The sequence below is a fragment of the Primulina eburnea genome, unplaced genomic scaffold (assembly GCF_022965805.1).
Source record: "Primulina eburnea isolate SZY01 unplaced genomic scaffold, ASM2296580v1 ctg973_ERROPOS1174311, whole genome shotgun sequence".
NCBI classification, from domain to species: Eukaryota; Viridiplantae; Streptophyta; class Magnoliopsida; order Lamiales; family Gesneriaceae; genus Primulina; species Primulina eburnea.
Genome location: NW_027331729.1, coordinates 402,039 through 416,643, shown reverse-complemented (window position 1 = coordinate 416,643; position 14,605 = coordinate 402,039). Strand labels below are relative to the sequence as shown.

Genomic DNA, 14,605 nt, shown 5'->3' with positions numbered 1-14,605 from the left:
AATATATCCAGAAAACTACCCATGGTGCAGTCGTAATCTACACTTCTATTTTAATCTTATCTCCCACACCAGTAGCTGCAGTTTGCTTTTTCTTTTTCCCAAACTCAATATTCGATTGTCCTCTATACTCTTCTCAATTCCCACGTATTATATAGTTTCTCAAATGTAAAGTAAACCCAAATTCTTTTCCTTCTCGACACCAGTTCTTGAGTGAGAAATGGAGAACAAATTTGTAAAATTAGAAAGATTAATGGCAGTTGCGAATTCAACAGAAAATGCTGTAAATTTACATCAAGAACAAGATTATGGTGAAGGTGAAGATGAAGATGATGATGAAGAAGCACTTTCGTTTTGCGATCTTCCACTTGATCATTTGTCAAGAAAACGTATAGAAGAAGAAGAAGAAAGAATTCATCTGCAAGCAGCTGAAGCTCAAGAAGACTTCCATTTCTGCTATCTATCGAAGGATTCAGAAATGTGCGATGCAAATGAAGTGTTTTTCCAGGGACAAATTCTCCCATTCCGCCGTTCCGTAAGCTCTGATAAAGGATTATTTCAGTTTCATCGGTCCATCTCAAAGTCCGAATCAATCGATGGATCTTCTTCGATCACGCTGTTTTCTAGCAGAAGCAGCAGTATCAGCAGCAGCCACCGTTCGTACAGCAGCCGAAGCTCCGCAGCGACTACCCCGCAGTGGCGGAAGCTGACGCATCCTCCGCAAAACCACTTACATTCCTACCGGAGCTCGCCACCCAGAACAAATTTCCCCATACCGGGAATTATGCGCACCAACACTGGAATCTGCTCCAAGAAAACATCATCATCGTCATCCGTGTGGAACATTATTCGACTAGGAATCTTAGTCACGTCCCCTCCAGAAATCGCGTTTCATGATCTCAAAACACGATGTCCCATTCCCAACACCAATTGCAAGAACTTCAGGAGCCGTAACTGCACCAGTAGAAATAGCAGCAATAACAAGATCATCTCCGACCCCCAGAAAAGGAAACCGAGAGGTATTCTAATTGGTGGATGCAACTGTTCGAACGATACGGTGGATACAGTTCGTTCAAGACTCGCGAGCATGAAGAAAAGCGCGAGTGAGATGGAGAAGCAAGCTAGTGTCGTGCAACCGACGGAATCGCCGAAACAGCGGGCGGCGAAAAAGCACGGGACCCATTATCGAACATTTGAATGGCTAAAGCAGCTTTCCCTTGAAGACACAGCGGAGGAAACATGATTCCAATAATATTTTTCTCACACACTTCACTTTTTTGTGGGGTTTTAAATTGTAATAATTCTGTTTTAACTGTCAAGTAATTATGTATGTATTTTTAAGGTTATTTGAATTTTGTAATATTTTTATCCCACTTTACTATCATATCAGACCAACTAGTGTTTACAACGAGTTCAAATCTTCCGTCTTTTTACAAGATTTCTACTGGTTTAAAACATCTATAATTACTACACCTTTTGAGTTTATGTTTTTTTAAAGTTTATCGACAATATCGTCGATATCAATTGAGAATGAGACTGAGCAGTACTTTGCTTAACTTTTATACCGATTGTGGTGAATATTGCGAGGCCGAATCGACCTATCGAGTTGTAATAATTTCTCGATGATTTTGCTTGTGTGTGTGGATTATTTATTTATTTTGTATGTGGTAATCTCGCAAAGAGGATTCGTATAGAAACGGAAATGACTGTGGCGATCTGATAGTATTTAGACGTATCGATAAAAAAAATACAAGGTGCCATGTTAAACAAACATTTTTGTGAGAAGATTTCACGGGTTAGTTTTATGTGACGAATATTTTATTTGAGTCATATATTACAAAATATTATTCTTTATGTCAATATTATTACTTTTTATTATAAATATAATAAATATAAGCATGATCGACACATCTCACGAATAAAAATCAGTGAGAGTGCTCACAAGAGACATACTCATCATATTATACTACTAAAAATATATAATAGATAATTTAATTTTACTAGAAAAAAAATTGCATGTCGTATATATCTCTATATATAAAAGTAAATTACTCATTAAATCAATTGTAGATAATATTTTTTAGTTTACATAATTTTATTCCCGTAGTTGATTCTAGTGTTGGTGGTGTTTCATCCTCTAACACGGTTTTTTTGTTCTTAGACCGCCGCAGAGAACAACAAGCTATGTGAAGGGAGAATTTCATGGCTTCAATCTAGATAGTTTTTTAGAACTTGGGAAGGTTTCGCGTAAGAATGTCTCACAGATTTGATTTGTGTGAGGTGACAATTCCACTCATATTTACGATAAAAAAATAATATTTTTGACATAAAATTTAATACTTTTTCATGAATGATTAAACAAAATATCTGTCTCATCAAATTGACTATGAAATCGTCTCACAAGAGTTTTTTTTTTTGTTAGAAATTTGGTTTGAGTGAAAAAATATATGACACATTTAAATTGGATTGCATACCACAAAATAAAATACCTCGAATTGCGATGAAAAATTAAAAATAATAAAATATTTTTCAAGTCATTATTGTGATGCATAATACATAAAACTATAAAAGTTAGCAACACAAAAAAATGAAAATTGAAATGAGGTGAAAACTAAAGATCACACCCACCCTATGAAATTTTCGTAGACAAGATCGTTACTAGTAGTACATATAATACTGATGACATTGACAGCCTATGATTTTTTAGAATTATAAGTCAAAATAAGAATACTATAGTGGGTTAGATAATCGATTACGATTTACGAAAGACAATAAAATGTATAATATTCGTGATTTGGGATTCACAAATTGGAAATTTTCACTTATAATCTAGAATATTCGATTTTAACTATGCAAAGAATCAAGAAATAAAATTTAATTTTTTTCTATTTCATTTTATTTATTTATACATAAAAATTTCTTTGTATATGATTCGAGAGCGGAGGGAAGTAGGCGTGAAAAGTAATATAATCTAATATAGAATGTGGTTTTTGGTTTAATAAGTCAAAAAGAGATTATAGTTAATTTCTAAAATTTAATTTTCACATGGTAAGGTCATATGCATGAAAATTTATTTGATTTAAAGGTTGAAAGCGCAGGTGAATGATTGGTAAAATGGCATGAGCAATGATAAAAGACGTACGGTGGGAGCTTATAGCGTGCGTCGAAGGGAAGTGGTGCTAGTGTCTCCATGATGATTTAAATATGAAAGCTATCAGCTATGGCATTACTATCTCCTTTTTGCTCCTATTCATCATTCACCAATCAATCATACTTTTTTTGCAAAAACTATTTGCAATATTCAAGCATAAATTTTTAGTAGGAAATATTACATTTTGTTTATTTTATCCTTAATAATATTAAATATCAACTTTAATAGTATATATTTCAATTTTTGAAAATTTTAATCATTTTTCATGGAGACTGTTGATGTAAGATAACACATTTTTCATCGAGACTGTTGTATGTATGAATTTAAACAATTCTTCTATCTTGAACTAGTTCTTGGAGTGAAGTTATGTTTAAATTCATATGCTTAACATGATATCAAATATCAAACTCACCGTTATATGTTGAACTGTCCACTGAGCCACTCGCTAATATCTTGTAAACATCACGCTACATATGTTTATTTTGGACATGAGAGAGATGCGTATACATCGATTAGATTGAAGTTATTGAGTATATATGTAATTGGATAATCTCATCTCCAATAAAACTAGTTTTTGGGGGTAAAACTAGACCCAAATTTATATTCTAAACAACTTTATATGTGGGAACAAGAAAAAAAAATATGTTTGTGATTTTAACATTATAAATTGGGACGTGAGTGGAACATATTGGACGGAACGAGGGAAAAGAATTGGGAATAATTAAAAGTGATGCATGACGATGGAATATTGGATGGGATGTGAATATGATAAAACTATTGAATACGGAAAAGAATGAAGTGAGAATATGGACAATTTATTTTTAAGGCCAGCATTATTGCTTTTGGGAAAATGTCCCAATTTGTTGTCATTTCTTCTATTAAAATCGGGGTCCAAAATCCAACCGTTGCATGCATGCCCCCAATATCTATCCGTATGCCGACATTGTGGAACTTTTATGACCTGAACTATGAAACACTTTCTTTTTTAAAAAAAGGGCTATAGAATACAGATTTAAAATTATATATTAAATATATCTCGTATATATAATATATAAAATTAAATCTTTCCATACATAATGACCATGAGCGAAAGGAGGGTTTTATAAGTCAAATTGATGTATTAGAGATAAGTTAATATATTTAGAATTCTAATTTCAAGTATAGGCTTGAAATAAAAGAAGGTTTTCCACAAATTTTAATTAGTTTAATGTATAAGTAGGGGTTCAAGTGAGACAAGTCGTTCATGAATAACTTATGAGTAGTTTGAGCAAAAGAGTCGAGTTCGAGTTTTAGTTGTTTCTATTTGAGTAGTTTTTGAGCTACTCAAGTGGCTACCGGTATATATTTTTTATTCGGATGGTATACAATTTACTTGTAGTTTAAATCCTAAATTTTTTGGCAATATGTAGGAAGACTTTCAAACTTTAATTAGAACTCGAGCTCGAGGTAGAAGAAAAAAACTAACTAATATTGTGGTAACGAATAACAATATTAATTAACAATCTTGGAGGCTATAGCCGAACATGTAAGAATATATTAATTTAAAGTGTGTAAACTGACAAAGTTAAGAGTAATTAGGATTAACAAGAATTAATTAATTAAATGAAAATTTGGGTAGGCCCATAAGGTAATAAAGAAAATGGCTAGACTTGGCTGAGGTCCAATCTAGCCGCCCTTGTTTTCGCCATGAAAATTAAGCGTATCGTTTGCTAAGTGAGCCATCAGTCAATAGGGAAAGAGAGTGAAAAAGAACTGAGAGTGATGAAACTTTCAAAGTGAACCATTAGAAATTTCAAAGGTGTGTATGAGTTGTTGGACAAATAAACATTTGTCTAATTAATATAAGTTCGATTCCTCGTACCAAAATCTTGAGGGGTGAGTGTCGAATATAGGACTTGCCTAATGTAATTTCTTGGTTGGCGTTGTTTACAGACCATTGTGTTAGTTCTGGGGTTTATCCAGTGCACACCAAAAAGCAACGAACATAGGTTCCTACGTGCAAAAAAAGTGACCACTAAAACTAAGTGTATATTCTTTATGTATACTTTTTAGCCAATTTTGATAGCCTATGGTAACTAGGATTAAATATTTAATCCTAACATTATTAATTTTGGATCTAAAAAATGTCATATAGTAAGTGAGTGAGTGAGTGCAATTTTTTTTTTATAGAGTCATTAAATTTATACATTATGAAAAACTGGTAAAAAATATTAAAAGTTAGCATTTGAAAATAAAATAAAAACTGGATTTTTTAAGGTAGACTGTTTAATAAATAAATGATAAGTCATGCTAGATATACATTTAAATTGACACACACGATGAAATTTTCTTTTTTCAAGAGTATTAGAGAATAGAAAATTAAAAGTGGTCTAATTGGATTCAAATATATTTTTGTAATATTTTATCATACAAAATGTAAGCATAAGCATATATTAGCATTTTTCATAAATGATTCTCATACTAGCTTTTCAATAAAATATCAAAAAACCCTTATTAGAGAACATATATGTCACATCCCGAGCTTGATGCATATAGACACTGACGTTGTTTAACAATCACACAATCTTAAAACAACAATTTTCATAGTACATTATAAATCAAATCATTCTATTTCATAAATAATGCAAAATAACCTTATCTTTATGAATGAAACTTCAAAATGAAAACAAATATGGATGTTAATGCAAAAGTCTTTTACTACTTATATCAATAACGAAAATAAAACGACTGATCTTGATTGAGAAGGGATTCATCGTCATCCCCAAATTTATTATTGTTCTTCTTTTTCTTCTTCTTCAACTTGTTCTTCATCCTTATCTGGGGTAAATATAAAGGGTGAGTATTATGAAATACTCAGCAAGTGAGGGCCGTTTGAAATACATAACATGTATATTTTCAAAATCTTGACATAACATATCATAAAACATATTCATTCTTTGTAATCTTGACGTCATAACAAATCATAGTAAACGCTGAAAATCATCAACTTTCCATGGTTTATTGATATAAATCTCTAATTTTTAATCTACTAAGGAAGCGAGACCATGAAAACTGTTGTATTCCACCGTATCAAAGCAATAAACTTATCGTATTTTGGAATTTCTACCTATATCTAGTTGAATCTTAACCGTGTTCGAATATAAAGTACTTTAAACACAACACAAAATGAATAATTCATACTCGAATGAAGCTTTCGAAAACAAAATTTGTTCATATACAAATTATACTTTTTAAAATAATAAGCCCATTTGACGAAAAATTCTCCAAAAACGTGGAAAAAAAACTAGCTGAAATTTATCACGCGAATTTCAGTCAATTTTTAGAAGCTTTTCCAACAAATTGAACTGTCAGATTGAGCTTCAATTTGGACACATGAAGCGAACAATAAAGATCTGGTTTCTAGATTTTTAACCAGTTTCTATATAAAGAATAATATTTATTATATTCTCTTCTAGAATCTGATAAGCTTTCTCGCAAAAACTATATATGTAATTTAATCGTTGGATTGGACTGAAATTTAGATATTTTATTTCGAACAACAATTCTGAATGGTGAAAATCGGATTTAGACAAAAATTCTCTTACCTCTTTAGAACAGAAGTTTGCTAAAAATATTTTTCCAAAGCTTTAACAATTATGGCTCTAGTGGCTCGAAAATATGATAAGGTTTCTAATGATTTTTTGTGTAGTTTCATTGTTAAGCCAAAGTGTATATTTATAAGTGGAGTGGTGTAAAACTTACCATAAACCGGTTGATCTCCTTCCATAATTTCGAGATCACAAGACTGATTTGATTACAAGGATATTTCCTCCATAATTTCCATCTAGCCATAAGACTTGGTGCTTAGTTTGTAATTATCGAAAATCAGGGCTTTGTTGGCAAAATTCTCGGCTCTGACAATATATCTACTCATTTATCAGACAAAAATATTGGAGTGTAAGAGTGTCAAAATAATTTTTATGTATTTACCAAAATATTATAATCATTTTTGAAGAATCAAAATGAACACGAGACTAAAAGTTGATATTTTAATTTAATTAAGCAGAAGTAGAAGTAAAATATGAAGTTAAAAACACCAAAAAAAGATTTTTGGAAGTGGAAGTTGAAGAATCACTTATTTTTAGTGATTGTGAACACTCCTTAAGATATACCCAACTAGAACAAAAACCTTAAGTTATCAACATGTTCTCAATATAAATTCTACCATACAACAATTGAGAAAACTAAAATGACCAGTTCATGACACACTGTCTGAAATCACTCTGAATCATCTATAAGATTGTTGGACTGAAAGAATATATGTGGAGACTAATTGGGATGGTTCGTCGAAAACATGACTATGCTATTCCGGACCATGGTCAACGCTGTCCGAACCTAGTTGGGCGAGTTGTGAGCCCACGAGTGCGAGATCATATTTACTCGCATATTTTTGGTCTATTCCATCCATTAATTCTTAATATCAATGCCTACTTAATTAATTTGTTATCCAAGAGTTGAATCTCGAGCATGTGATTTGGAGATTCGGATACATGGTCCCCTACCCGATTCGGCATCCTTTGGGCAGAATCTCATCTCAAACAATGCAACTACGCAACCTCGTAATTCATGCAAGATGATTTTAGTAAACAAAATGCGAAGCTGTCGTATCAAAAGTTATGTGTCCGATATTTGATTCACTTCCATTTAATACCAAAAACAAACCTTCTATCTGATCAGAGGATCCTGCAGATCCACCAAAACTATCAAATTCGTCGTGATTTAATTTTCTCATTTCATACTTTACAGTTGGCAAAATTAAATATTTTCATATGTGCATCAGTCATAGTTTTTTTTTCTTCCAAATTAGATAGAAATTTGTTAATTGGATCTTGAATCCAACACTTTCTCCTAAATATAGCTTAGTGAATAGAGCCTTTGTCTAAGCAACAAATTATAGGTTCAGTTCCTACTTGAGTTTTTTTCTATTTATGTTTTTAATTCATATATCAAAATTACAATGTAGTCTCTCACTATTTTTTATAATTATATTTTGATCTTAATGTAAATATAGTCCAAATTAATTACACTAGTATCAATTGAAACATGGTGTTTGAACTATTGTATGATTTAAAATATTTGAGTTGCATCGTTACTACAATCTATAACTTTGGTAAAACGGAAAACACTCGGTCTTACAAGTGGTATTAGAGCGAAGATCACATGTTCGATTTTTATTTATTCAAAGGAGAATCGATTATTGAGAGAGAGATTGTTGGGTGCAATAATTCTCTCAGCTGAGTAAATAAATCGAAAAGTGGTGTTTGAGCTACTATACGATTTAAAATATTTGGGTTGTACATTTACTACCAGATAAAACTTTTGGTAAAGTGGTAAGCATTCGTTACTACAAATTTAATATTAGTAAAACGGTAAGAACTCGATTCTCATTTATTACAACGAGAATCGATAATTTATCCGGAAAAAAATGTTTGTAAGAAAATAAAAAAACGATGCAAGAATTGTTGCACTTCGTAGAAATTTACCCTAAATTTCATAAACCTAACACTACTAATTATTATTCAAGTATTGAGTTAGATAATCGATCGAATTTGAGGCTAAAGAAAATTTACATAAGAGAGGACATTATTAGAATAATAATGAATAGTCAGGGGGACCGTTAATTAGTCAATCATATTATCGCGATTAATATATATATATATATATATATATATATATATATATATATATATATATATATATATATATATATATATATATATATATATATGTTTATCTATTTATTATAGTGAAACTTGCTATCATTATTTTTTATGTGTATTGAGTAAACCTCCAAATAAATATAGTAATCGGAAAATCACGTTATTCGATAATATTTGTTATCTTGATTAATATTAATATAAGGAAACGGCCAAGAAGGATAAGCGTCGGGATGCAGCCTTGGAATCAATTATATCTATATCACAAGAAAGATTACATAAAAATAAATTAAGTAGCTGAGAAGTATATGTCAACCTAATTAATAATGTCACATTATTAAATTGTTAGAATCTTTCCGACAAAATTAATATTATCATCAACAATATCGATCCAACCTCAAGCGGTTCTGCATCGTCAACTTTATTCGATTGAAAATATTTTCTACATTTAAAATTGATCCGTGAAACCGTCTCATATTAATTTTTGTGCTAAAAAATTACCCTGATTAAATAAATTATATATTTAATTTCACAAATAGTATTCACAAAAACCACTTGCGTTAAAAAAATTATGACTATAAATAAATATATATTATATTATAAGGACCGGGGCAATATTTAAAAGTTCCTGTTGTTTTTTTTCCCCTTCCAAAAAATAGTAATATCCTTTGTATATCAATATGGGAAGACTATATTTCTAAAAACATGTACAGAAAATGCAATAGATCAATTGACTATAATTTTCTCTGTGATAATTATAATAATAAGGAAGAATAGGGCTGTTCCAACTCAACCATAATATGCTTAATCTCATTTGATATTATAATTAAGACAAACTTGGTCTATTTAAGAACCTAATAAGTCACACTCATTTCCCATCATCAAACACATTAAACAAACATTACTACTCATCACCATACATCAAGAGACAAAAACATGGGAGTCGCCGAAGATGCTCATAATGCTAGAATATTGGGGTCCGGAGACCGGACCATAGTCCTAGCACACGGATTCGGAACCGACCAATCCGTTTGGAAACACCTCATCCCACATCTCGTCGACGAGTATCGGGTCATCGTGTACGACAACATGGGTGCCGGAACCACGAATCCCGACTACTTCGACTTCGAAAGGTACACGACCCTTGAGGGTTACGCTTACGATGTGATTGCGATCTTGGAAGAACTGGAGGTGCAGTCATGCATATACGTAGGGCATTCTGTTTCGGCCATGATCGGAGTCATCGCCTCCATCACGCGGCCCGATCTTTTCACCAAACTCATCACCATTTCTGCTTCCCCAAGGTTGGTTAGTTCTTTGTTAATGAATTAGGGTTGAACTTAAGTGAAATAATATATTGTTTACAAAAAAATAATACAATTACTACAAGGTCAGAGACAATGATGGCCGATACTCCCTCTACGCTTATTGATTTTTTTAGTAATTTTCTATCAATAATATAACAAAATTTCAAGAAGCAACGTTCTTGCCTGACAAATATATACACACCTATACATATATAGGAAAGTTGAAGTTAATTTAATTATTCATTTGATTTTAATTCAGATCTAACCCTAAATTCTATAGCGGTATTTGTATTATAATAACTAAATTCCGTATTCCTACATATCATTCTCAATATATATTATTTTTGTTTTTCCTATTCTTGATATGTTTTAAGTGCTTATACCTATTTTTCTTACTAATTCTTTTATTGTTTGAGACTTCCTAAATACCGGTTAATGCAGTTTGCACAAAATAGTTTATAATAAAGCGACCACATACCATGTTCCCAAGACTCAGATTAAAGTATGATATATATAGCTATCACGTCGAGTTAATTAAATTGACATTGTTGGACCACCAATTTCTCGACAAAAACTATGGCGTAAACTATTGAATAATTAATTTGGGTTTGAATTCGACAATTTCAAATATTGCTCACCCCGTTGTTGGACCACCAGTTTCCCAAAAAAAAATTATGCCGCAAACTGTTTTCTAACTAGACATCACTTTCAATAGTAATTAGGAAATCATTATTATTTCATTTCGCTCTTTAGCACTAGATATATCATGTAAGCGTGACATGCAAACGACGTAAAATTTTCGATTTTCAATTTTGTGTTTCTTGACACGCATGCACTGAAACTAATTGTTTAAATTGAAAAATCAACTCCACCAGTGGACTAATATAGATATATAGTGTTTACAAGAATTTATTTTAAGTGCTTTCAAGTTTCTCATCAATGAAATATTTAGATTGTATGTAGAAGCTAAGAAACACTTGAAATAATTAAGTTCTGTAAACAATCCCTAATTTGTTGATATATCCTCTCATTCAACCATTTCAATGAATCAGGTACCTTAATGACCCAGACTACTTCGGAGGATTCGAGCTAGAAGAAGTCCAAAAATTATTGGAAGCAATGAAATCAAATTACAAGGCATGGTGCTGCGGGTTCGCGCCGTTGGTAGTCGGGGGCGATATGGAATCGGCGGTGGTCCAAGAATTCAGTAGGACTTTATTCAACATGAGACCAGATATAGCATTAATTGTGGCACAAACTATATTTTACAGCGATGTTAGACCTCTTCTAAAGCTTGTAACGGTCCCCTGTCATATCATTCAGAGCATGAAGGATTTGGCCGTGCCGGTTGTGGTTTCTGAGTTCCTCCACCAGAACATCGGCAGTGAGACAATAGTCGAGGTCATGTGCACCGACGGGCACTTGCCCCAGCTGAGCTCACCGGACGTGGTGGTTCCGGTGATTCTTAGGCATATTCGCAGTAATATTGCTGTTTGATTTGGTTGACTTTGGTACTTAGCTTGTGTTCTCTTTGGAGTTCTTTGGCGTTGTTATAAATTTATTGGTCCATTTGGACATCATTTATTTTTTATTATTTTTGTCGTGTAATCTATTGTTTTAACGATGAATCCTGTTAAAGTGTTCTCAATCACTTTGATAGCATTTATTATCTCCCTAGATATAATGGCAAAGGGAAAAAATACATTAAGTCAAAATTAATAACTTGTAGATTTATAGTTGGTTAACATATATTTTTACCGTATAATGTTAGGGAAAATTATATTTTTAGTTTTATACCTTATAATTTTTTATTTTTTTATAATGTTATCGATCAATTCATGACCATAGTCCGCTAACTTACCCTTTTTCAAAACTTTGAGTCCTTCGCCAGAGTGCTGAAGAGGCATCTAATACATTAGTATCATCGGCACACCATCAATTTCTGGTGGCTTGTCATCGTTTTTGGTGACACGTTGACACTCCGATAAAAATGACTAAAATCGAAAAAAAAATATAAATTCATAGATTAAGAGTGTAAATTGATAATATGACCCAAAAAAAAAAAAATGAGTGGGTCTCTTGTGAGACCTTCTCACGGATCTTAATCTGTGAGACGGGTCAACCCTACTCATATTCATAATAAAAAGTAATCCTCTTAGTATAAAAAAATAATATTTTTTCATTGATAACCCAAATAAAAAATTCGTCTCACAAATACGATCCGTGAGACCGTCTCACACAAGTTTTTGCCAATAAAAAATATGTAAGTTACTCAACCTAAAATGTAACTTTCCATGTTAAAAAAAAACTGACACATATATAAAATTTTGTAACAAGAAAATACGTTAATGTAAGGCAATCTCCAAGGCTTACACCATTTTGGCGCAGGGTTTTTTTTAGTAATTTTTATAAGTTTTTTTATTTATATTTATTATAAATATTTATATTTAAAATTATAAATTTAATAGTATATTATTTATTTTATTATTTTAATAATTAGATATTTAATCATGAAAATTAAAAAATAATAATTGTTGATTTTTAAAATATTTATGTTAATTATTAATATTTAAAAACTAATTGGTTTTTATGATTTTAAATTAATATAATTTAATATAAATACAAAAAATTAATATAACAATACAATTCATAATTAAATTAAAAAAGATAATGAAATACAAGTGCAACCTGAAACACATAATTCAAATACAAATGCAAACACATATTTGAAATTGTATCTGTATTGTGTTTGAATTTGTATTCATATTTTTCAATTTAAATAATGTTTGTATATTAATTCATATTATATATAAATTAATTTATGTTATATGATTAAATTATAAACTTAAATATTATTATTTAAATTTATTAATAATAAAACATTAGTCATAATTAAAAATATATTAAATAAAATATAATATTTAATATATGTAAAATAAAAAAATTATTTCGAGAATATTTTTTTTGTGTGTAAAATTTGAAGTAAATGAGTTAGAGATGAATATTGTATTTGGTGTAGAAATCACACACACACACTATATATATATATATATATATATATATATATATATATATATATATATATATATATATATATATATATATATATATATATATATATATATATATATATATATATATATGCAAAACCAATAAACATCAACCGTAACATGTTTCTGGAGATTCGAGACATCAATGAATATCAATAAACTTCAATCGCAACATGTGCAAATTCTTCATCCGCTATCTTTGCAACAATGTCTGAGGTCCTGTGATTTCTGAAGCCTGTTAGCTTTTTAACAAGTCAAGAGTCAGCATCCAGTCCTTTAGATAGCTGTAAGGTTAGGCGTGCGACAGACATAAGACTTCTCAACAATTTAAATTCTCAACTATGAGTCGAGTTGGTTTACTGAACTTTGATTTGGACTATTTCAATATGATGAGTCGTAAAAGAATTTTTTTTTTTTTTTTTTGATACAGTATCGAGATACATCGTTTTATACCAAAAAAATACTTTATATTTTTAAAAAGTTAACTCAATTATTTAAAAATATTATATATTTTTTAATTTATATATATTATTTCGGTATTTCAGTATAATTTCAAATTTCATACCGTTATCGTAACCAATATTTCGGTATCGATATCATACCGTACCAAAAATTTCGGTATATTAAAAAATTTGGTAAATTCATTATTTTTCGGTATGTAACTTCAGCATATCGAAAATTCGATATTTTTCTCTATCCCTGACCCCTGTGTGTATCTAGTTGAATATTTTTTCCACTCTTCTCTCATAGGAAGGGTTCACCAGTTTGTGCCACTGAATAGAAATCACTTCAATTTATGGTATTAAAAAAACCATTTACAATTCTATTTGATCGCACTGAAAAGCCTTTATAAAAATTCTAATTCTCAAGAATAAAACTCTCTTGGTCTGATCTAATGATAGCCCGAGAGTACTGTTGCTATCATTGAAAATAAAATATGCATGTGCGATGAATAAATTATAAATATATAAGTATGCTAAGTATATCAATTTTCGTCATTTTGATTAAAATAGTGTAATTAAATTACTAATAACATTATAAAATTTTCACATTTACATTGATGTACATACGTACTTTTGACCCCATAATTATAAATATATTAAAAAGATATTAATCATTTAATTTGGAATATTAAGACGATTTAATTGTCACAACGCTAAAGAAGCGTCAGTGACGTGGCGACTCCAAACCGAAACGCATGAATTCAGGCCCAGCCCGGAGTATTTACTCGCCACATTATTTTGTCTGCTCTTGCATGGCCCGACCAAATGTCCAACTTCCATCTATTCTCCCATTGTTTATTGAATCACCATAATTATTTCAATTTAGTACGAAAGAAAATTTTTTTGTTCAGTTTATTTATATCCATTCTTCCATTCACTTTCCTGTCATTTCTTTTTCTGC

At 30.7% G+C, this 14,605-nt stretch overlaps 1 protein-coding gene across 1 annotated transcript; it reads left to right on the top strand.

Annotated features, from left to right (window-relative positions):
* The first annotated feature begins 9,746 nt into the window (after nucleotides 1–9,746).
* LOC140822601 (karrikin insensitive 2 receptor CA-like) lies at nucleotides 9,747–11,749 on the top strand. The gene is made up of 2 exons (XM_073183384.1): nucleotides 9,747–10,148; nucleotides 11,204–11,749. Exons 1-2 carry the CDS (start codon nucleotides 9,781–9,783, stop codon nucleotides 11,646–11,648), a joined length of 813 nt encoding a protein of 270 aa, XP_073039485.1. The 5' UTR covers nucleotides 9,747–9,780; the 3' UTR covers nucleotides 11,649–11,749.
* Nucleotides 11,750–14,605: the final 2,856 nt, after the last annotated feature.

Bases quoted from the DNA above. Each gene is read 5' to 3' on its own strand.
- LOC140822601 (XM_073183384.1), top strand. From the start codon at position 9,781: ATGGGAGTCGCCGAAGATGCTCATAATGCTAGAATATTGGGGTCCGGA. The intron at 10,149-11,203 runs GTTGGTTAGTTC...TCAATGAATCAG, and splicing joins ACCATTTCTGCTTCCCCAAG to GTACCTTAATGACCCAGACT.